General features: G+C 39.9%; 3 protein-coding genes across 5 annotated transcripts; 2 read left to right on the top strand and 1 right to left on the bottom strand.

The window, feature by feature from the left end:
- Positions 1-3242: 3242 nt before the first annotated feature.
- znf518b (zinc finger protein 518B) lies at positions 3243-9148 on the bottom strand. The gene is made up of 2 exons (XM_077531715.1): positions 8846-9148; positions 3243-8274 (listed from the first exon to the last, which is right to left on the bottom strand). Exon 2 carries the CDS (start codon positions 8161-8163, stop codon positions 5866-5868), a length of 2298 nt encoding a protein of 765 aa, XP_077387841.1. The 5' UTR covers positions 8164-8274; positions 8846-9148; the 3' UTR covers positions 3243-5865.
- Positions 9149-9180: 32 nt separating this feature from the next.
- On the top strand, positions 9181-16141 carry gsr (glutathione reductase). Of its 3 annotated transcripts, none has more exons than XM_077531718.1 (13): positions 9181-9465; positions 9812-9962; positions 10940-10966; positions 11083-11171; positions 11721-11790; positions 11905-12052; positions 12191-12245; positions 12336-12435; positions 12629-12865; positions 14437-14548; positions 14631-14762; positions 14832-14965; positions 15390-16141. In XM_077531718.1, exons 1-13 carry the CDS (start codon positions 9431-9433, stop codon positions 15537-15539), a joined length of 1440 nt encoding a protein of 479 aa, XP_077387844.1. In that variant the 5' UTR covers positions 9181-9430; the 3' UTR covers positions 15540-16141. The 3 variants fall into 3 exon arrangements, with proteins under 3 accessions (XP_077387844.1, XP_077387843.1, XP_077387842.1); XM_077531717.1 differs by having other exon boundaries at positions 9182-9465; positions 9776-9962; XM_077531716.1 differs by lacking the exon at positions 9181-9465 and having other exon boundaries at positions 9554-9962.
- Positions 16142-16795: 654 nt separating this feature from the next.
- slc30a9 (solute carrier family 30 member 9) lies at positions 16796-24157 on the top strand. The gene is made up of 17 exons (XM_077532712.1): positions 16796-17383; positions 17460-17639; positions 17955-18002; positions 18423-18522; positions 18657-18749; positions 18838-18920; positions 19156-19214; positions 19508-19572; positions 20186-20344; positions 20423-20558; positions 20632-20671; positions 21245-21316; positions 21820-21927; positions 22147-22312; positions 22872-23001; positions 23111-23224; positions 23379-24157. The coding sequence occupies exons 1-17, from the start codon at positions 17296-17298 to the stop codon at positions 23421-23423; spliced, it is 1686 nt and encodes a 561-aa protein (XP_077388838.1). The 5' UTR covers positions 16796-17295; the 3' UTR covers positions 23424-24157.
- Positions 24158-24340: the final 183 nt, after the last annotated feature.

The following is a 24340-nucleotide window of genomic DNA, read 5'->3' as shown; positions in this document are numbered from 1 at the left end:
GTTGAGCCAGGACATGAGCAGTGGTAGCCTTGGGGATAGGTTAGCATAGTACTGTGATATTTACTGCAATGCCCTCGCATGTGGGAAAGGAGAGCCACAGTTGCCGATGCTGTTGTGGGTCACAGCTCTCACCCAGACACTCACAAAGAGTCACTGGCATCATATGCTATGCCACCAGGCCCCGCCTCTTTAAGGCACATGCATAGTAGACATGGCAAAATAGCCTACATGTAGTATTTTCTATATATACATTTTATGCTTTATGCCAGTTGTTTTGATGTGTTCAAATATGTTCTGTTACCTTCAAAAAGTAACTTGGTTACTTAACTGACCGCTTGATTTAAAAAGTACCTTTACCATACTGATACTGTAAAAGTATCCTATAGTATTTAGATTACAAGTTACAAAGTTTGTTATATTTTATGAAGACTAACAAAACACAAATAGAAAAAAAAACTGTTAACAAACGTTTTATCTTGCACCCGACAAATACTCAATAAAAACTAAAATTAAACTTTAAAAAAATAACTAAAATAAAGCAAAAAAAAAAAAAAACTAATAAAAATTAACAAACATGCTATAAAAAATGATCAAACAGATTTTTAAAAAGTAATGAAAAATCCAAAACTTTTATAACAACACATCAAGTTCATTTATTAGTACATTCAGGACATGCCAACAACCTCCTTTAATATAAAAATGTCAATATTTAATTGGAAGTGAATTTTTAGTACAAGTTTAAAAATAAAGGTTTTATTAAAAATTAAAATATTGTATTTATTGAGACTTTTAAAAAAATGTGTTTTTCCTTTTTTTTTAAAAAAAGATGTGAAAACATTTTACAAAAAAATAAAATACAGTCTTTTTGGATTTCAATTAACATTTAATATGCTATTTATTTTCTTGCTTACTCCAGCTTATTTTCCCACTTTCCAAAAACATACATGCAAAACTCAAATTTGCCCATAGGGGTGAATTTAAATGCTTGCATGTCTGGCGACCAGTGCAGGGTGTGCCCTGTTTATCGCCCACTCAGCTGGAATAAGCTCCAAGCACACCCAAGAGACTAATAAAGACAAGTGCTACAGAAAGTGGATGGACGTATTTGATGTATTTTATTTTCTGAGCGCTTTTACTGGAGTCATGCAACTAAAGTTGCAGGGCAGTTACACCAAAAGAGTCTATATTGTGAACTTACTGGTGTTCTATTCATATCACTTGTTTGCTCCATAAGGCTTTGCCACAGAAAAAAAAAGCCGTGTTGAATATAATTAGACTGAAGGAGAGTGAAAACAAGAGCTTGTCTGCACACTCTTCTGCGAGAATGAAAGCAGTGTGGATGTGAGAGAAGCGTCATGCTGAGTGAACATGATGCTCCAGCGGGTCTCCGGGGCCATCTGTTGGCTGTGTCACACCGCGGGAGACTACAATTATCCAGGAGAGAAGGAAGCATGTATTCAGACCGACTCCCCCTATGATCTCCTTTTTACTTTCTAGATGTGGCTTGAGAGTAGAGGGGAGTTAGGGAGGGGGTCGTCTGTGACATCATTTCAAATGTGACTTTTAAACGTGTTCACTTTCTCGGCCGCTAATCACTACAATCTGTTTGCAGAGGGCTGCTGGGATTGACTGGGAGCTATTGAGAACATTGATCTAAAGTCACGACTGTTTAAAGAACGGCTTCGTTACTGATGCTGCTAGAATTGCACTAAAGCAAGGGATTGCCAGTTAGGCAGCGATTCTCAACCACTGTGCTATGGGAAATGATCCAATTTTACTTCATTGTGGCAATGATGAAAACGATTCATGACATAAAATCTTTGTTCATCTATCCATTCCAATTAAAAATATTAGCCTTGGCACAGTAAAAGTTGGAAAACACAGGTAGGCTAGCCAGTGGTGTAGGCGTAAACGTGAGAATACGACATATGGAGCCACTTCTTTTTCAGTAACATTGCGTGTATCCACTTCTAAATCCCCCTGATGCATATAACTCAAGAACGATGAAGCCATGGCCCACCCTCTCCTGCCTCTAATTGGCTAGTAACCCCAGCCCTCGCTTAGATTAGAGACATGAAGAGATGAACCAGTCGGCGGCAGAGTATAAAAATCCTTCATATTATGTATTTAGCTGTGACAGCAGCCCAGATTTTTAACTCAACAGATGAGCTTCACACTCATACACCCGAGACTTTGCTTGCAGTGTGGGTTCAATCCCCACAGTGGGTGCTGCCGTTTACATGCTCACCAACATGATTTAGTTTAGTTTCATAGTAGCTAGGCTAGTAGTGGATTTTAATGTAAGTTAAAATACAGTAATGGGCACATTTAAAATTCAGCCGAAAACAATAATAAGATCTAGAATGTTTTTCAATATTTGTGTTCATTGTTCACTAAATATTATTTCACAACATTATTTATACTTTATATTTGTGTCATGATTAATACAATTGACATTAATTCAGCCTGTTACCTGTAATAACTACAAACGGAACTTAATAAAGTCGTGATATGGGCTCTTTACACAGCTCGACTTACTTCCTGAACTGAATACCACACCTTTGTTTCCTGTCTTTCATGAGTGGACAAACTGATTAATCAAGGTGTGTCTGGCCAATGTCGTTGTAGTTACTGAGATCAGGCACACCTAGATTAATCAGCTTGTCCACTCATGAACGACAGGAAATGAAGGAATTTGTGCAAAGAGCCCATTGTATGACCACTAAAACCACTGTTGGCAACTGTAGTGTGTCAAATTTCTTTTCACTTTACAGAGCCTTTAAGGGTACTAAGCTAACAAGAAACCATTGGATCCATAAACGGTACAATGATATATACACCATACTGGACTGTACTAAACTTTCTGGGCACCCATTGCAATAGCTTCTGCACCATCTGCTGGTGAGAAAACGCCATTGCATTCCCTAGAAAATCCAAGTACTGTATACATTTTACTTTTTAGACGTTTGACTATAATGCTACATATTGCTAATAAGCGGGGTCATGACATCCATTAAAATTTTATTTTCAGTGTCAAGTCCAATATTTTCACCCGACTTTTCCCAGCGTAAGTTTGAATGAATTGGCTCTACTTTTGAGTAATAAGAACACCAAAAGTGACCTAAGGTTTCATGGCGACTGTGCATGTTGCATCACTTGTAGTGTCTCGTGTGGGAAATTGTCTTAAATTTTATCTGCTCATTTTTTATTATTTTTTTTTTCCCCAAAAACTCCACAGGAACTTAAAACTGCTTGTGACATCATGGTCACAGCTTTAATAGAAAAGACATGAACAACATGTGACATTGACTAACAAAAAAAAGCAAAGTTCTGAAAATATTTTAAAAGGCTGTTGAAATATTTCCCCTTTTTTTCTCTTGTCATGTCATGACAGGTTTGTCACTGCTTAAGAACATTTCTGCTGCTGGGGAAACAAGTAATCTCAGCAGAATTTTAATTTGTCTTTTTTATTAGTATTATTATTATTTTTTAATACCACTCACTGGGCATTGTAATAGGTACACTATATAATGCTCAAAATGGAGCAGAATAATTTCCATTGAACTCTGTAGATGGATGGCTCACTGGCTAAGGATGACCTCAATTTTTGCAAATCTAGAGAACAATGCAGAATGTTCCATCTTGTATTGGAAGGTGTACCTAAAACTGTGGCCAGTAAGTGATTATGACTATATTTTTTAGTCAGCATAATCAAGACATTGGTATCTACATTAAACATACAATCAGGAACAAATGTAAATAAATGCTGTACAGAACAGTGTTCATTCTTAATATCCTGCTTGCTTAGATATCTATCAGTATCATTCTGGTCCCAAAAATGTACTGTAACTTGGACTTGAAATGTCACTGTCATCATAAAAACAACACTGGTGGTGCATCCCGGTACTAGTTTTAAAACTAGTATAATCAAAATAGTACGTATCTTTAATATTTACACAAAAATTCACAAATAATGTTGTTTGTGAAGACAAGGCTTAATGACACGCACTGATGATTATAAGGTATGGATATGATTTCAAATTGCACTGAAGGAAAAACATCCCAAAACAGCTAAACAAAACAGTTTGTTCCATTACTTATGCTATGGGGAACTACATTTAAATCTTTACCTTAAATTATTTAAAATTGTTGGGAGATTGGCCCATTGAATTATTCATGCACACGGCATATTGTTCTTCATCATATGGGTCAAAACAAATCACATGTGCTGTATGACAGTTTTAATGTAAACAGTGATTAATTTTGACAACAAATGCGCAAAAATCACCAGTAAAAGTCAGGTATATTTTTTTAAATCTCTGGAAAGACACTTGGTTTACAACCATTTGGACATTGCGAAGATCTTGGCTTAGAGGGCCGACACTTCTAAACTCACTGTAAATAAAGATTAGGGGGGGGGGAAAGTGCGGAAATTATTTTTGTTGATGTGCAAAGTATCGAATCTCCCCAAACTCAACTCAGCAGTGAAAAGTAACGTGCAAAAAAATGATTAGTTTGTAATAAATTTGGCACATGGATATGTCATAAATGTATTACTTTTCCCAAGGTACGTATCATCCATTCATCCATTTTCTTTATCACTTACTCCTCACCAGGGTCGCTCGAGTCTATCCCAGCTGGCCTCGAGCACTAGGCAGGGTCATCATCCATTCATTTTGAACAAATTGTATAATTATATATTTGCTGCTTTAGAAGACACCTTACTACAACCTTATACATTGAGATTTTCTGTTACATGCTCTGTTGCAGTTTTGTTCGCTAGGCAGTGTGGCTACAAATAATAATGAAAAATAGCAGTGAAGCTATCAAAAAACTTTTTTTTTTGTCATCAGCGCTCATATAAAATTACCATTACCATTACTTGTCACATACGCACAGTTCCATGTCAACAATGGGATATAGTTTAAACATCCCTGTTAATATAACAAACAAACAGGGTTTTGTGATATAAAAAAATAAGACTGCTATAAATAATTTCAAACCTTATCCATCCATTTTCTGAACCACTTGCTCATCAAGTCCGCCATTAATATGACCTAACCTGTACAACTCAACTGAAAACATATTTAAAAGAAAACTCCTCTAACTTGACAGTGTCTTGACTGCTCGCTGTCATTCATTTTATGTTGATCATTTTGTTGTGTTGATCAGGGGCATTTATCACAAGTTTTATTTCCTTTTTTTTTTTAAAAGAGTTAAATGAAAATTTTAATGTGTTCAAATCACATTCAACCTAATAAACAGGAGTCAGCATACACCTGCACCATTTAAAATGCAGGCTGTGATAAAACCCAAATAAATTTCAGCTACGCTCTAGACTTTTCCTGACATTGTTGAAATCTTTCAGTACAAGCCACAGTGCTACAACAGCATCAAAGGGATCTCTAGTGGAGAATATATGACATAACAGCCCTCTAAAAGTGACAAAAATAAGATAAAAAAAGATACCAGACCATTTTAGACTGACCAAATACAACATATTAAAGGAGTAGCAGGAATTTCTGGCTTTTAAGGACATGTTAAAAAATTTTTTGTCTTCTTTCATGTGTGGGATATAGAACAGTGTGGCAATATGTAAGGCTTATTTTTCAAAGAATAAGAAAATCCCAAACACATTTGTTTAATGAAAAACATCTGAACTATGTGATTGGTTAATTCTGAAGACAGTCACATTCGAGTTCTTAAGAGGGTGTGCACACTTGTGCAACCACTTTTTTTTCCCCCCACAATTGAGTTGTACAGGTTATAGGTCACAATAATAGTGGGAAAACATTTTAAATTTGTTTTACTTGGTCTCGTTTTTTCCCTAACATCTGAACAGGGTGGTGAAGACTTAAATCCACCTTATTGGGGGAACCTGACAGTGCAGCCTGTAACCTCATATTTCTGCCCCACCACTTTAACCAGCCTCATCTTTAATATTTGGCACTTTGTAGGCTTTTCGGTTATTCCAGTGTTTGCGATTGTGCTGATGGTTTCTTGCATTGGGACGCGCGGCTTCGGGTGATTGAGCACGACCACGGGCTGGTTCGGGCCCGGCCACGTCACCAGCTGTTCCACCTTAAGTGGCATCAAACGGGCGGTGCTACGCGCGGCTGTCAGGCTGTCACATTGAGGTGCCGGCAGTTGGGGTCCATTCGCGCCGTCCATCCGCTCGTCCACTCTTGTCAAAGAGACAGTCAAGAATTTGGAGAGGTCATATTGATTATTTAAAACGGCGGCCACATCGGATGGGTTGTTCGAAACAGGCTCGGCCTTTTCCGATTTCAAGTCGAAAGCGTGGCTGGGATTGTCCGTCTGCGTCGAGCTGGTTTTGGCTGCCTTGACATCATCCTTCTTGTCATTCAACACCGGGCTAGACGGCTGCTGCTGAATAATTTCTATGTCGCTTTCTACTTTCACAGAGTCACACGTTCGGTTCATCGGTACCCGTTCTTTGCGATTCGCATCCGGCGCCGACTTCTCAGCGGTGCTGCTTTTGTCCATCACGATGCCCCGCAATGCCATGACCAGCGGCTGCATGGCGCCCTCAGTGGCTCCTTCTTGTTCACTCAGGGAAAAGACGGAGGAGATGATTGGGAAGCCCTCGGGCTTTGGTGTGTCTCTCTGAGACGACTGCTTGCTTGGGGGGACGCCATGAGGCGGAATCTTGGACTCGGAGCGAGACTGCGCCAGGCGCGCTTTGACCGATGAGTACACGCGGACCGGCCTCCGCACGGTGGCGGGAACTGGCAAAGACGAGGGAGGAGTAGCGCTCTCCTGGCAAAGATTGACCTTTGGGGGTAACACTCGAACATTTGCAACTGGAGGAATATTCAAGGAAGTGGGTTGCTGGTTGACACCTAGTGGGGTGTTCATGACTTTGGAGCCAGTGAGGCAAACCACGTCGGATTCACTTTTAACAGCGGCCACCATGTCTCGGAGAGAACTTTCTGTCCTGGCTGCCTTTGCAGGGGGAACACTCTTGCAATGATCTGGAATATTTTTTAGCCTTTCATACGCCCTTAGTTGCGGTACACATGATCCTGTTATTGCCGGCTGCGGGACGCAGGTCGACATTTTGGTCTCGCTGGTCAAGAGAAAATTGGTCAGTTTGGCTCGATCGTTGACAGGATCACTCCGTGTAGATGCAATTTCACTCCTTTCCTTTTTGTAAACCTTGGTCGGACTGTCTACAATAATGACTTCCTGTGATGTCCTTTTTAGTGTGTGCTTCTCTTTACTAGCTTGATTTGAGGTGAGGCTTTTGGACGTACTGACTTGGTTAACCCTTTCTTGTGTATTTTTTACATAAGAGGAACATAGGTCATGCAAGAAAGCGCATTGCTGACCCGCCGTCTTTGTTTCCGACTGTTTTCTATTCACAATGCACATTCCCATATTTGCCAAGTTGACGTCATTTGGGCGGTTTAATTTGGACGCCAACGTCTTGCCTGTTGTGACATTTTGTTGACATGTTGTTCTTGTGTCTTTCATTTCGGCCTTGTTTTCTTGTGACACCAGTCTCAGTTTTAGCTCCTTTGAACCATTGACAGTTTTTACTTCCACGAGTTCAACCAGGCACCCAGCAGGGATACTTATTTCGTCTGGGAGTGACACAGTTAATGCCCTGTTGTGATGAATAACACTTTCTGGATCATCATTTGAAGAAACGGGAAGGATTGTGTTCATTGTTCTAGCTTTCTGCCCATCTTTAACAAGACTGACAGTTGGCATGCTGAGGGATGGCACATTCACTTGAACTGGTGGCTGCATTGTGCGCTCAGCACTCTGCACATTTTGTATGGCATTGGAGACCTGGGGATCCTTGCTCCTGCTAACCTTTTGGGGTAGTACTTGGGTACTAAAGGTTTTATTATGCACACATTGAATATGCTTTAGAAGGCTACATCTCCGCATGTAGCGTTGTCCACAGTATGGGCATGAGAAACTTGACCTGACGTGTTTCTCCAGAGCGTTTAGATCCGCCTTGTACGCCATGTGGTCTGACATGTGTTGCTTGAAGAACTGTATATCCGACGTAGCAAATCCACACTTGCCACAATGCATGGTGTCACGAAATCTTGGGGTACGAACCAAGAAACCTTGTGGTTGTTCGGTGTTCACCGTGGAGGGAAGGCTCTGACAGTTGACAGGCTTCATGATGATCACCTGGCAGCAGCAGCAACAGCAGCAGCAGCAGCAGCTCCACCCACTTCCACAGCGTCAAAACCAGCGACTACATGTGTCGCTGCCTTCTGGTGCCACTGTTTACTGTATAGAAAGGAGTATTCCCCGACAAGATCAGAAAGAGGAAGACGTTACCGAATGTACACCCCATCTGTCTGAAATGAAAACTGACGCATATATTGCATTTGAAAACCTTACTGGAAGCAAATAAACAATGTTTATTTTATTTTTTTATTAGACCAGTCCCTAGTCCAGTGGTGTCCAAATTTGGTCGGCTTATGCAGAGCTTGCAGATGAGCTTCAAGTGTGTTGGAGAAGAGAATCATCCAAAACCTGCAGGGCTCCGGCCTTCAAGGACCGAATTTGGACACCACTACCCTATTGACATGCATAGATTGCACAGTGACTTAAAAACATCCGAAAACATTCGTCAACACGCCTAAGCAGCGTAAACGGCTTTACGCAAATTAACCTAATTGCGTTAAGCTATATTTTCTTTTTTCTTTTTTCCCCCCGGGGCTAGTGAAAGTCATTTATACTGATTACAAAATAAAGGCCGAAACACCGAGGCGCGTGATAGCAAATGGGTCTGACAAAAAACACGCCCCTGTATTCCAACGGTTAATTAGCGAGGTAGCGAATGCTGTTTACGTACCTTGGTGCAGTATTTTGCAAAACGCGTTAGCAGAAAACATTGAAAAACATTTTTCGAGCTAGATGCTTTCATAAAATGTTCATAGCGAGTCGAGTCGCCATTAGCTTCACGTTTTCCAGTATGCTAAAGAATTCCGGAAACGTTCAACCCACGTTCAAAATAAGACTATATTTATATTCATTTTAAAACTAAACCCGTAACTGTGTCTCTTTCGTATTTGCTAAGCAGTTAATTTAAATATAAAAATGCTTAAAATGCGTGGTGTTGTGTAATAAGAGAGTATGTTGTGATATTAATAGAGTGATGTTTAACTTCGAAAGTTAAAACCGGATGCCAATTGATTTCGCTGGCTGATATACGACAGCTGTGCGAGTAACGGCGGTCGGTGTCATACTTTCGGAAAATATACGTGAATCTTGCGTTCGGAATTATACTTGCCCTGGAAATCCACAACATTTCAAAAAGTCACGTAAAACGACCTGATTGGTTGCAATCATTTCTCGACCGGAAGATCACAACTTTATAACTCAGCAGGCTACACATGTATCCTTCATGTACACAAAATGACGCTGAAGTGATGGAAATATGCTGTTTGTAAAGACAACCAGGTTTATTCAAAGGTATGTTAGCTACTACTTAAGATCGCATTAATGCATAAAACCCCACACGAGAGTTCAATATTTCAAGTCTCGTCGCTCTTGTTTGCACGTTATTGTAAAATGAGCCTCACCGTGACCATTGTAGGGACCTTTTCTAGGATTTACACACCATTGTTGTGATTCATAATGACACAGCAGCCACTGGCTTTTGGCTTGACCCTCCCACTCCCTCGTTTCTCCCACCCCACAGCTTCCTGGTTATGGCGATAATAACCCGCCTAACTGGCACTCAAACTCCCTTCCTTTTTTTCCTCTCCTCGTCCGTCACCAGGCATTTCTCGTCTTCTTTCGGTGTTTTCCGTCGCAGAATGGCAGCATCATCAACAACAAGCGAGGTGACCCGGTTCGACTTCCTGGTGGTCGGCGGTGGTTCCGGAGGTCTGGCGGGGGCTCGGAGGGCGGCGGAGCTGGGCGCGAACGCAGCCGTGATCGAGAGTCATAAACTCGGAGGTACCTGCGTGAGTAAAAACTGCAAACACCTGATACCCCACGCGTGGCAGTCACCGACGAGGACTCGAAGCCCCCGGAAGCTTTCCTGGTCGAAGATAAACACCAACAAGTTCTTAATGATACACACGAATTATTAAAGTTTAGTTCGGGCAACTGTTAGTCCTTTTTTTAATGTCTGTTTTTACCACAAAGATAATCTGTTTTTATGGACGACTAAAGAAAAATCGGAGAAAATTTATCGTTTAGAAGTTTAAATTCTGAGGATTGGATCATTTTAAGTTAAACAAGGTTTGTTGAATTGATTTTTTATTTTTTTTTACTGCATTTTTTTTCTTTTTCTTTTTGTAACAAACTGTGTGCTGCTTGATCCTCGATTGCAGTGGTTAACAAAATTTTTACCCCACCGAAAAAAAACCCTCAAAAAGTATTGAGTACAACATGGCCAATATTAAAGCACAGTGTATGTAAAAAAAAAAAAATTATATCATTATTGTACATAGGCAGTGATTATTTCGCAGACCACTAAAGAGAACCCACATACTGTACCACACTATAAAAAAACAAAAAAACAGCTTTCCTAATATAATACTTGAATTTACCCTTTAGAGATCAGCAGAGTATAATTTTATCTTGCATGGAGGGTTTCCAAACTTCGATTCTATCTCAATAAGTAAAAATATCGTAGACAGTTAAACGTGCATTTCATTATTGAGGTTGAACTACTTTGTGTTTGGAAATATTAGGTTCTGCAAGGGAAGTTGTGTAGAGGAAATGTTGCTCTTGTGTGTCTTGCACCGTTTACTACATATTGTATGCTGATTGCATTAAACCAAAAACATTTGTCAGATAAAGTTCCCGGTTTGGTACGGAAACGTAAACATACTTGAACTTCTTTAGTTACAAATGGGTTTTTTTTCCCCTTTGTTTCTATGATATCAACTATTGTCACATTTAACCAAGAACATGTGCTCTTAATTTTTCACAGGTCAATGTTGGCTGTGTCCCAAAGAAGGTAAGCCCTTTTTTTTTTTTTTTGCTCTCCATGTAGAAACACCAACAGAATTTTTGCTGAAAATTGGCAAGTCAAACTTGTCTTCAAACTTAAGGCTGCTTCCTCTTCCTTCCCAGGTCATGTGGAATGCGGCAGTCCATGCAGAGTTTCTTCATGATCATGCCGATTACGGCTTTGACGTAGAGAAAGTTAATTTCAGTTGGGAGTAAGTGATTTCTGTGTCGACATTTGTTGGGAAACTTGTTACAACCATGAATGGACGAAATGCAAGGCCACAGCAATATGCATGTTAGCGCGTGTTGACGCACTAAGCTTAGTCAAGGTTATACTAATGAAAGGCAAGGTTCAGGAAGGCGTTCATAATGACCAAACCTGGCAAACAGATTAGCAGACTCCCCGTGTGTATGCTGCAGGTTGATAACGTGATGATTTGAATATGCTCAAATGTTGTTCAAACTATCATGTCATCAACCCGCAGCATACACAGAGAGTCTGCTAACCTGTTTTCTGGGCTTGGTCATGTGACGTTTGAACGCAGCGGGTATTATTGCCCAACTTCACATAACTTCAGACAGAAAAGAAAGCACTTTGTTGCATGACGTTTTGTGATTTAGTTTCACAGCATATTTTCCTCGTTGAATTCTGACTTATACAAACTCAGGCACATTTGAGGTTCTACTGTATTGATTTGAGACTGAAGAAAAAAAAAACTAAAGGGTAATGCTGGGTATATTGTCATTTTCCATGTTTTTAGAACACTAAAAACAAAAAGGGATGCCTACATCAGTCGCCTGAATCAAATTTATCGCAACAACCTTGATAAGGTAAGGACAAATCCGTTTACAAAGTGTGATATTTTCCCCAAATTCCAAGTTTATACTTGTTGAAATTAAAAAATACACCAAATAATAATTTCTGCCACATCTCATCCTTGATAGGCTAAAATCCAAACCATTGAAGGTCATGCCAGGTTCACTAAAGATCCGGAGCCAACGTTGGAGGTCAATGGCAGGAAGTACACGGCGCCTCACATCCTCATCGCCACTGGGGGGCAGCCTTCTGTGTTGACTGATGCTGAGATTCCAGGTGGGACCTTCTGAAATACTTTAAATGGATTATAATTGCTAATTTGCTTGGTGTGAAGCGCATGAGTGACCTGTTTTACCCTCCTCATTATCCTAAGCCTCTCAATTATCAATATAATTTCTTATTTAATAAATACAGGAGCAAGTCTAGGAATTACCAGCGATGGCTTTTTTGAACTTGAAAATCTTCCAAAGTAAGTATTTAATTCTGATCTTATTTTGATGTCTTGCTAAAAAAAATAAAAATAAATACACAGAAAAAAACAATTTTACTGTGTCAACAGACGTAGTGTTGTCGTGGGTGCCGGTTACATTGCTGTGGAGATGGCGGGCATCCTCGCTAACCTGGGCTCGAAAACCTCCCTCATCATACGGCAGGGTGAGGTAAGAAGATGACTAAAAAAATAAATGTGCTTTTAATTTAGCACGCATAACGGCTTATGAGTGACTAGATTTCATTCCATTCATTCCACTGGAGAAAGATGAGTTGAGAATCAAGTGTTTTGATTTACAAACATGCTCACGACGGACCACATTAAACTCCTAAACGCGAATATGTACTGTACTCGTTGTGTAGGTTTTGAGGAACTTTGACAGCTTCATAAGCACAAACTGCACCAAAGAGCTACAGAACTCTGGCGTGGATTTGCGGAAGAACTCTCAGGTGACATCGGTGCGCAAAACCGACGCAGGGCTTGAGGTGACGCTTGCCACCAAAGACACGGAGAAGAGCAGCACTATTTCGGAAGTGGAATGTGTTCTGTGGGCCATCGGCAGGAAGCCCAACATCTCGGGACTAAATATCGGCCAGATGGTATGTGGCTTTGAACGATGTTTGATGTCATTTGCTTTGGTCACCTTTATTTTTAGCTCTATTTCATTTCAGATTAATTGTTGAGTGTCATCCAAATAATGGATGGATGGGTGTATAGATTTAGTTTAAATTAGAGGATGCATGTACTCGATGTCAAAGAAGTCTAGTGGCATAATTCAATGAAATCTCTGAGGTTAAACACATCATTCTGCTGGTCAGCCTCCATTTCTTTCCATTTGAAAAAATGGAAATAGATGTTTCGTGGGCAAACTGTAGCTATCATAAACCCAGGAAATATTTCAAGCAACAATGTAACATTCTCAGTTGTCATACAAGTCTAAAAATAACCCGCTCATAAAATTAATGAAAACAGGAAAAATTAAATAAAATAAAGTTGTCAAAAGTATTGGGGTACTGCAGAAATGTATGCAATTATATGACTTTTGGGGCATTCAGTTTACCAAACTGGTTTCACAAAATCTCATAAACAAATTGCCTAAAAAGAATCTCATAATTCTACCTTTCAGTTATAAAATTATGTATCAGCCCATGCAATCGCCCGATGATGATGTCATAGCATGACAGAAACATGGCACTTACAAAGTAACCAACCAGATTGCTCTGATGTCATCCCCTATAATGCTTGCTGCCTCGCACGAGGTACAATACCGGTATATTTTATGGTATTTAATGGATGTAGTAGTGTTAATGTTGTAGTGTTGAATTTTATTGCATTGTTGTTTGATTATCTCTCAGATTTCACATCTATTTTTCTTAGGAATTTCCATTTGGCCTATGTTGTCTAGATAGTATTAATGCACTAGTTTAACAGGAAAATCTGGTGTAATAGCGGATTAAAAGGGGAGCTGAATATCTGTTTAGTCAGAGCACATTTCTATGTGTGGTTCATTAACTCATTCACTCCCAGCCATTTTCACAGAAACAATCCCGTTCTCTCCCGGGTGTTTTACTGGATTTTGACTGATTTTGCAAGGCCCACAGAATATTGTGTTCAATTGCTATAAAAGCATGGAACCTACCAAAAGAAAGATTAAAGTCTCTTCTTTCATCAGGAAAAAAAAAAAGTATGTTTCTATTGTTTACGTTTTTGCAGCAATTAGCATTAGAAGAGAGCTAAGTTTCAATTTTCACAAATCTATTTAAGATTGTAAGTAATTTAGCTTTTTTTTCTAGATGGCCCTGGTTGATCTCCTTTGCTCTGCTGCCACCTGCTGGCCGTTTGTGTAATAACTACCATTTCTGCAACCGTTCTTTGCAGTTGAGAGGCTGCATCAAAGCCTTCTGTATTCTCTAGCATAAAAAAAACAAACGAAAAAACGTACAAATACGTCTTTGGGACACTTAGAACATAAAAAAAACAAACATATTTACACGTTATTGGGAGCAAATGAGTTAATAAAGATAGTGAGCTGTATACCATGAATCCAGAACACTGTAATAAAATACTTGACTAAAATAGCTGCAACTTTTTTTTTTTTTAAATGAGAGAGGGAAATGTCTATTGCCTGCAGAGTTCTTTCGAACAATTTGTTGTGCGTTTTTGTTGTCAGGGTATCGACACAGATGAACGCGGCCACATCGTGGTGGACGAATACCAAAACACCAGCCGACCGGGAATCTACGCTGTCGGAGATGTTTGCGGCAGAGCTCTTCTCACGCCCGGTAAGATGTCACGTGTACGTACTGTATGGAACGGCATTGTTGAAGAAGTGGAGTGAACATTAAACATTTTCTTTCTTGTCAGTTGCCATCGCTGCTGGCAGGAAGCTGGCCCACAGACTGTTTGAGGGCAAAAAAGATTCCAAGTTGGACTACTCCAACATTCCCACGGTGGTGTTTAGCCACCCACCTATTGGCACAGTGGGCCTCACAGAAGGTGAGTTGAGAAGACCTTCCAAGATTCCACACTCATTGGTCACTCACTCTAGACCGTCGATACCCGCAGAGGAGGCCATAATTAGCAGAGGGAAGGAGAACGTGAAGATCTACAAGACCTCCTTCACGCCGCTGTATCACGCCATCACCAGCCGCAAGAGTCTGTGCATTATGAAGATGGTGTGTGTGGGCGAGGAGGAGAAGGTAGGAGTTAGTTGGTTCAGAATCTCATTTTGATTTAACCTGGTGATTGTGGCAAAGCACTACATTTATATTAGGCAGGCCCATGGACTCACTAAATCAAGCTCCTCTTTTCACTTCAAAATAGTTTATTGACCACAACATGGCACCAAAGCAATACTTTTATATTAGATAAGACTTTTTCCTGAGCACAAAAACAGAGCCTAATTGAGCTTTTCAGCAAATAACAGAAGATAAATGGTAGGTAGCAAGAACAATCTGCAAATTGTAAATATGTGGGGGAACACTAGTCCAAAGCAAATCATGTGTTTTATTTCAGCAACATGGGAGATTACGTGCAAAGAGCTGACTGCGTAATGTTTTCAATGTGCATTAATTCAATTGTAGACGTCAAACATGCTAGTGATCTCCATGTTTTATCCTCCAGGTGGTGGGTCTGCACATGCAGGGTCTAGGCTGTGATGAGATGCTGCAGGGCTTCGCTGTGGCCGTCAAGCTCGGTGCTACCAAAGCAGACTTTGATAAAACTGTCGCCATTCACCCCACCTCCGCCGAGGAGCTTGTCACCATGCGTTAAAGCAGGGGCGGGCGTCGAGGGCCGAAGTCCTGCAGGTTTTGGAGGTTTCCCTCTTCCAACACAAGCTGAGTCCAATCAACAGGATCGCTATCATTCTTATGCAGAGCTTGCTGATGAGCTGATCATATATCAGCTGTGTTGGAGAAGGGAAACATCCAAAACCTGCAGGACTCCTGCCCTCGAGGACTGAGATTGCCCAGCCTGCGTTAAAGGGACACAGCTGATTCTCAAGTACTTTTGTTGCACAATAAAGTCCAGTTGATGAGTTGCTTGGTAAAACGGTACTCATTTTTACTCATTTAAGTGCACAGCCTTTCTTTTTTTCTGCCTTTTACAAAATTCCATCATGACTGAGTTGTAGTTTTTGAAAATTGTACTGTGGGTCTTGATGACTCTGATATGGACTCTTACTTTCAGTGATGGATGGCGTGATTGCATGAGAAGTCCAAAGACCTCAATCTTATTGTATTGTGTTTGATCCTAAGTGAGTCTTTTGTCAGAAGTTTAAATTTGATTCCGTTAAGGAACCTATTTGGTACCAGTTACAAGTCATAACATATCTACTGTACTGTTCTAAAGAATAAACATACATTCTGTTTTCATATGTGTTTTTGGGATTCTCCTTGCTTTTATTGTTTGTTTTTAACTCAAACTGTTTTGTTGTAACAACCGTTCTCAAGTCCACTCCCTGGTCCATTGTGTTTAAGTTTACATATTTGGTTGACAGAGGATAAAGAAACCAGAACTACTGCTCACAACTAAACCAGGGATTGAAAACCTACGGCCTCCAGTTGATCCATGCAATCGTAAAAACACATATTTGCCAGAAAGTCCTAAAACATTAACCATACATTTTACACAGCGTTTTAGTCGTCGGGGTTCTTTATCCATTTTCGAGAACATAAAGTATGACACAGTTGAGCAGATATTGAAGTTAAATTAACTTGCAAAGGTTAGTAGGTATTTTAGGTTCATCCTGAAATGTAACCAAATCCAAATACTCCAAACTTTATTTCTGAATAAAAATCCAAATAAAAAAAAAATTGTCTTTTTAAATATAATAATTAGGTGTTATGATGGTTTATTACTCTGAACTTGTTTAACTAATACAGTATCACGGTGAGTAAGCACAACGAGGAGATTAAAAATATAAAGTTTTTAAAAGACGTTCGGTACCAAACGTCAGGTGACGCCAGTTAGCAAATCTCGCGATAAGTGATGTCACGTTACTCGAATCGTGCCGCTCTCACGAGAGGATTAGCGTGACGTCCTCGAGTGTCATGGTCACGTGTTCATTATGTTATTTGCGCTTGCAGTTTGTCCATAGGTTCGCGAAAATGGACACGGACTATGCCGAACAAACCTCACCGTAGAGCTTTTGTCACACATCCGATTGTACGCTCTAGTTTGGCCACGTTGATGTCGTGGGTCGACTAAATTACCGGACGCCTCTTGTTTTTCCATGAGTCAGGTGCTAGCTCGTTAGCTGGCTTTAGCATCTTTAGCACGACCGGTAAAGACGGTTATTGACCTTATCACACACGACAACATTCACGTCAAGTACTGAAGTATTGATGTTAACGTCATTTGTGTGCTGACTGCTTGGCTCCGTTTCTCGACGGTGTCATGCCCGGAGTGGCGAAGACTCGCGAGTTAATCTGTTTGAATGAGTTTAAGTTGGCATGCAGGAGCTGCTAACTAGCGTATTTGATTTGTTGGTGTGACACTTGCCAGTTGGTCCTCGTCAACAACCAGGATGCTCACCAGCCTGGCCCACAGACCGTGGCAGATCTTCTGCAGGGTCTCCTGGAGGCACAGATCAAGGTTCCCCCAGCCGTGCCTCGGTGAGGTTCGCCCAGTCGTGAATCGTGATTACTTGGAACTTTTATTGATTTGCTTTTTAATGTTTACGTCTTGCAGGGTGGCAACCCAAGGGTGCGTTTAGCTCGTTGTTCAGACCTCTGGATTGTCGAGTTGCCTCGCTGGGAGCAGCTAAGGTCCACTTCTACTCCACCTTGGGAAACAGCAAAGATGGACCTCCAAGATCTCCGTCGGATGCCACTGAAAAAGTGTCTACAAAAGCCAACATAAACACAACAGGTAACCCACTTCATCTCTGACAAGCATAGTGTTTGTGGTTCTCAGACAATTTACACCAAGGCAAAATAAAAAGGTGTTCTTGAATAGTGATTAATTTAATATATGCTGCACATAATTAAAATAAAATGTTTTTAAAAACAAACAGTAAAAAAAATGGTTACATGTAACTATTGTACTTAATTGTTAAATTGAACTGATATTTTTATTTTTTTTTAACAGATATGTCACTTACATTTCACTTTTATTGGAACTCCAATATCATGTAATATGTTTTTTCATTGTAATGAGACTATATTGACACCGTTTGTCTAATAGGTTCTGCAGTTAAGGGGCTCACTAAAGCAGAGACCATCCAAGTGAAAGGTAAAGTGAAATCTACTATGACTCGTGATTTTTCATTTTAAAGCCATTCAACATTCTACTTTTACTTTTCTATAATTGAAAACAGCTTAATAGCTTAACAATACCAGTACTTTGAGGGGTAATTTAAAGCATGATATACAGAAATATAGGTAGTGTTATCATAATGTGCTCATTTATTAAATTTTGCATTCTAGTATTGCTCTATTTTCAGCTACATTTCTGTTATAGTGTATACTATCATTTCAGGAATAAATGTGAGCTTATCTGACTCCTTTTTATTTTGAAAAGCAACTTAAAAAAGGTCTGAACTCTGAACGTTTTTTGACGTCCTTTTGTTGTGCTTTATCCATCCTCAAAATTTGCTAGCAAACAAACTGGTGAAAATGTAAACCTGCATAATGGTTCTTCTTCTGCATTCAGTTCGGGCCGTCCTGAAGAAGCGCATATATGGCGCAAAGTACACTCAGAATAACTTCATCACAGCCGTCCGAGCCATGAATGAGTTCTGTCTCAAACCGAGGTAACGCGTCACGTTGAGCAGCTCACATTCCTTTGGGATTAATAAGTGACCTCAGTGTTGCGATTAGCTTAGAACAAGAAGCGTTATCTTACACGAACGTTTCTGCATTTTCGTCATGTCATGTGGGCTCGCAGCGACCTGGAGCACCTTCGCAAGATCCGAAGACGTAGCCCCCACGATGACACCGAGGCTTTCACCGTGTTCCTGCGCTCGGACGTGGAGGCGAAGTCGGTGTTTATCCCATTATGTGACGTTATCATTCCTAAAAGAAATGTTGTTGCTTTGGTTCACTTATTTCTCTCACTACATATTCAGAGCACTGGACGTGTGGGGAAGCCAAGAAGCTCTGGCCAGGGAGAGGAATCTACGGAAGGAAATGGAGAGAGAGTACCAAGAAAGTAGGATATTGCATGTCTATTTATTTTCTGTTTACAGTGCTTATAATTTACATGTAACGCACACGTGCTAGTTATGACATAACTATTTAGAATTGTCAGTTTCACAATTCTCACACGTCTTCTCATTTGACTGCAGTACTTCTAATTAATGCATTAAAGTGATGCTCCAGACAACATTAATTCATGAAAAATGGTCTTCCTTAAATCAGTGTTTCTCACCTTTTCATACCTTCAGATATCTTTCGTAGCCAGCAGCTGTTAAAGGAATACAAAGACTTCTGGGGAAACACAAAGGTACCGATGCTTACCTTCACTGAACACTTGATTGTAAAATTTTAAAATCTGATAAGGTCCATTACAAGAGATTTATCGATAATACTATTTTTACAAATATAATGATGTATACATGTTGATTGAAAATGATGTCGACATTGCATCGCAAAAAGAAGTATCACTATTTCTATATTCTGGTTACCTAGGGAGGGGCAAACTTTTAGAAACACCTTTTTGAATGTTTTGTGTCTAATTTAATGTCAAATTATAACCACATTAACATAATAATTTATTTCTCTCCTGTTCTGATAAAGCCCCGATCAGGCAAAAGGACATTTCTACAAGGTCCAGGCAAAGTAGTCATGGTCGCCATTTGCATGTAAGTGAAGAACAGTTGTTGTTTTTATTTTTTTTCAGCATTTTTTTTTTTGGTTTACGGTATATGCGTGTGTCATAAGACACCTGAATGTTGACATAATGTTTGTGTGTTCTACATCTAATCAAGCATAAATGTGTAGTATTTGCTTAAGAACTTTCATAGCTGCATCCAGTGACAAGATTGTGAAAATTGTCTCATATGAGGTTTTGTGGTGTACTCAGAATAATTGCATTAGAGGACATGTGCAGTCACATGAACCCAATAAGTTTCTTTCAATGAGTGCATGGAAAAAAAAGGCTAACTGGATATGCATACTGCTGGAGATTATTATGAGTCCTCTAGGTGTGTGTGATGTCACACATAATGATTTTAAATCCCGAATTGTTATTACCCCAATAATAAATGCTATGTTAGCAAGGGCTGGGTGACTTTATTATTCATTTATTTGTCAAAAGGATTTTTTTTCTTTTGCGCCAGAAGGGGTGCAGCGTTACAGACAAGAAATCAAAGTTGAATTGAATAAAGTCATTTGCATTTGGTAAATTACATTTTTGTGAATAAAATCTGATATCAATTATCTTCTCCTATGTCCGATGCCTTTCTTTGTATACAGAAATGGGCTGAACTTCTTTTTCAAACTGCTAGCGTGGGTCTACACGGGCTCAGCGAGCATGTTTTCCGAAGCCATCCACTCTCTAGCCGACACCTGCAATCAGGCCCTGCTGGCGCTGGGCATCAGCCAGTCCGTGCGCAACCCCGATGCTGGCCATCCGTAAGCCTTTTATATGCGTCTGTCATGATGAGAGGAAGTGCAGGTGATCACAAAGCTTGGGCGTGATTGCTCCTTCAGGTACGGCTTCTCCAACATGCGCTACATCGCCTCCCTCATTAGCGGCGTGGGCATTTTTATGATGGGCGCCGGCCTCTCCTGGTACCATGGCATCATGGGAATACTGCATCCGGAGCCTATTGAGTCTTTATTATGGGTGAGTGTTCAATCAGACTCCCATAAATATAGTCCAAAAAGGGAACTAAAGGTCTGTGCTTTTTTTGTGGCAGGCGTACTGCATTTTGGCGGGCTCTTTGGTGTCTGAAGGAGGTATGTCATGGATGTTCAAATTATAGTGAACCCCTGCCAAAATAGGAACCGAATCTTTCACAAATGGTGAAAACTGGCAAATTATTCACGCCCCTCCTAGGAGGGATTCCTAATTAACCAGAGATGCCACACAGTGTCAGAAAATCAGTTAAACCGGTTGGGATTATAAAAGAACACAAACTGGTATTGCGATCAACATCATGCATGGCACATAAACACTATTGATCAGTTAAATTATTCAACAAAAACAAACCACATTCACATTAGGCTCATCAGTAGTATTAGCACTCCTAGCCTACATAACACTCTAGCACAAACGCTTGGGCAAACATATGCACTCAAGGTCCATTCAGGTGGTACCAAATTAATACTTTTATTGCTTTGGCCTGAGTGCAAAGATTGCGAATTGGCAAGGTTTTCAGTGGACGACAGAGCATAGGTTCCAGAAAAACGTTTGCAAAAAGGCAAATTGGAAAATGTCAAACCACAAATAAGCAGGGGGTTACTATACTGTAATTTTCTCTGGCATATTTTGTTATGCATTATTTTTTGTTTTGTTTTTCCGTTCTACAGCTACACTACTTGTAGCCATCAATGAGATAAAGAGAAGCGCCCAAAACCATGGACTCTCCTTTTATGAATACGGTACGTTCCAACTCAAGTACAGTATTTCTGCAAAGGCATTCAAGTTAAGATGGTCAATTGGGGGGGAGGTCTTTCTTTGTACGAACATCTTCATAAGTATGTTAAACATTACCAAAACAACAAAAAAAGGACTAATATGGAAAATTGCAGAGAAACGACAGAAACCAGGGTAAACCGAACAAGGCAAATAAGATAAATATGGAGGCATATAACATTGTCAAGATGATCTATTCACTGATGTAATTATATTTATTTCAGAAAGGATAATGGAAGCATTTATTTGTCAAGATGCATTATTAATTTGTGCCTTATGTGTTTGGTGTATGACATGACAAAAATAGACCCAAACAACTCAGTGCAAGCTATATCCATTTTATAGACATTTTACCTCTTTATGAATCAAGTGTGGCTATAAACCAGTTTGAATTGTAAAGGTGACAGTATGAACACTGATGAGCCCAAAAATGACCCTGAATAAAAGTAAAGTCATATTTTGTGCACAGTAATGCAGAGTCGAGACCCAAGCACCAACGTGGTTCTACTTGAGGATACCGCCGCCGTGCTTGGTGTCATTATGGCTGCAGGCTGCATGGGACTCACATCGCTCACAGGTGAATTATCCAAGTAACACAGTTCATACAAACTATGATTACATGAACTCTTGTTTGTCCTGAAGTTAAATAATAATCACCTTTGACTTATTCTCATTTATCAACCTCATGACCATCAGGAGCTGATGAGCAGTTCTTTATTGTCACTTATATGAACGTCACTCTCATTCCCTTTCTAAAGCCCTTTTTGCGTTGTCTTGTATTTTCTATTTTCCATAGGTAATCCATACTACGACAGTCTGGGCTCGCTGGGAGTGGGAACGCTGCTTGGCACAGTCTCAGCATTCCTTATCTACACCAACACGGAGGCGCTGCTGGGACGCTCCATACAGCCCGAACGTGTCCAGAAGCTCACAGAGTTCTTGGAGAACGACCCTGCTGTGAGGTCAGCAAGTGTTTCACAAGTCAGAAAGTTTCATTTTGTCCCGAAATATAGAGCAGTAATCCCCAAAACCCGAACGGTGGTGCATTTAGTAAGATGCCGCACAGAAAGACTAGTAAAATTGTTATATAGATCATCAGTCTGAAAACAAGTTTGATTTAAAAAATGAAGTTCATCTCTCTGTACCTCTGTTGACGTCAAACTATTTGTGAATAGGATATATTTAAAAATAAAAAGCCCACAAGCTAGCAAAAAAATAAGTTGAAGGGAAAAAAGGTCTTTGGAGTGCTTGAAAAGTCTTAATGATGAAACCAAAGAAGAGTTAACAATGTGTTCAGTTTGTATGTGGCCTGATGTTTGTAATGGAGTTCCCCAGGGCTCTATCTTAAGCCCACTACTATTCTCTGTTTCTAATTTAGATCATGGTATGAATGGAGCTAATTGTCATTTTTATGCAGCTGATATTGTAGTTTATTGTGCTGGTCCCTCCACCGAGAGCCTCTTGCCAACTTGAAGATTTTTTATTTTATTTTTTATTTTGATTTTTTTTTTTAATGTCCAGAGCCATCCATGACGTGAAGGCCACCGACATGGGACTGAGCAAAGTGCGCTTTAAGGCGGAAGTCGACTTCGATGGGCGAGTGGTGACACGCTCTTATCTGGAAAAGCAAGACATCGACCAAATCCTCAATGTGAGTCGAACACTTGCCGCGTCGTATTTATCATGTCGGGTGCACTCGCACAATTGGAAAAGCTGAGGCTTGATGATCAACCGTTTTGTATGTGTGGGTGACATTGCAGGACATTCAACAGGTGAAGACGCCAGAAGATCTGGAAAACTTCATGCTGAAACACGGTGAGAACATCATCGACACCCTGGGCGCCGAGGTGGACCGCTTAGAGAAAGAACTCAAGGTATGTGAAACCTTTAAAAAAAAAAAAAGAAAAGAAAAGAAAACACACACTGTATAAAAGTTGGTCATGTGACAAATTAAACTTGTACATCAGTATACACCTGTATACCTTTTTCGAAAATGATTTTTGTTAATAATGCTCGCTTCCTCCACAGCAACGTAACCCCGAGGTCCGCCACGTAGACCTGGAGATCTTATAACACTGACTTAAGAACCTGCAAGATGAAGAAGAGGAAAAACGACGAGCACGCCTGCCTCTGCCGTCCGCCTCCCATTCCTAATGAAAAACTGCCTCCTCACAGACCTCTGTGCAAAGACACTTGAACATTTTTGTGACAAGTTAACGGTACCAAACATGTTCAATCACATTTTATGACAGAAGTTCTCCTTCCATTTCAGAACAGGTATGACTGTTTTAATTGACGTTTCCACCCTGATGACTTCACAACATAATTTCATGTTACCAATCAAACCACAGTACTCAACCAACCACTACTTTTTCAAAACACTTGATGCAGATTAATATGATTTATTATAAACCGTGCATATAAAAAAGGCTTACATTGTGAACTTTGATTAGAGTGAACTACAGTATATATACCAGTTTTGGTATTTGCTATCTAACAGGGTAAGAAATAATATTTTATTGTGTTCTCAGCTTTGAAAGCACTGACTTTACTTATTTGGCAAAATATTTACAAAAATGAATTTTCTCCATATCCACAGAGTTTGCTCCCATGTTTTTATTTTGAAGCCCAGCTTACTTGGGACCACAGTCATTTCATGTGAGTTAGTGAGGGGAATGCATAGTGTAATATTTGACTTGTGAGAGTGTATGTGGGGAGGCGGGAAGTATATACCGCACTGATGCAGGAGTTGGAACAAATTTGGGGGGGGGGGGAAATAATTTATTAAATTATTTTATTTCTGTTGATGTTGTGGATGTCCTTATTTATATTTATTTTTTTAACCTCCAAATCTAATATTGTTCAATGTAAGTATACATGGGTCTTTACAAAAAAAATAATAATAATAATAATAAAAAAACATTGAATACTAGTACAAGGCTGGATGTGGCTACCCATTAAAACCTCCAGATGGCGCCCTTGTACATCGA

This window comes from Festucalex cinctus, chromosome 9, assembly GCF_051991245.1.
Source record: "Festucalex cinctus isolate MCC-2025b chromosome 9, RoL_Fcin_1.0, whole genome shotgun sequence".
NCBI classification, from domain to species: Eukaryota; Metazoa; Chordata; class Actinopteri; order Syngnathiformes; family Syngnathidae; genus Festucalex; species Festucalex cinctus.
Note: the sequence above shows the minus strand (reverse complement) of the source record. Positions and strands in the feature narration are given on the sequence as shown.

Coding starts and splice junctions, on each gene's coding strand:
- znf518b (XM_077531715.1), bottom strand. CDS start 8,163: ATGAAGCCTGTCAACTGTCAGAGCCTTCCCTCCACGGTGAACACCGAA.
- gsr (XM_077531716.1), top strand. CDS start 9,705: ATGGCGATAATAACCCGCCTAACTGGCACTCAAACTCCCTTCCTTTTT. Junction 11,791..11,904: donor ATCGCAACAACCTTGATAAG/GTAAGGACAAAT, acceptor CATCCTTGATAG/GCTAAAATCCAAACCATTGA. Junction 12,246..12,335: donor GAACTTGAAAATCTTCCAAA/GTAAGTATTTAA, acceptor CTGTGTCAACAG/ACGTAGTGTTGTCGTGGGTG.
- slc30a9 (XM_077532712.1), top strand. CDS start 17,296: ATGCTCACCAGCCTGGCCCACAGACCGTGGCAGATCTTCTGCAGGGTC. Junction 20,559..20,631: donor CTATTGAGTCTTTATTATGG/GTGAGTGTTCAA, acceptor TTTTTGTGGCAG/GCGTACTGCATTTTGGCGGG. Junction 22,313..22,871: donor GAGAACGACCCTGCTGTGAG/GTCAGCAAGTGT, acceptor TTTAATGTCCAG/AGCCATCCATGACGTGAAGG.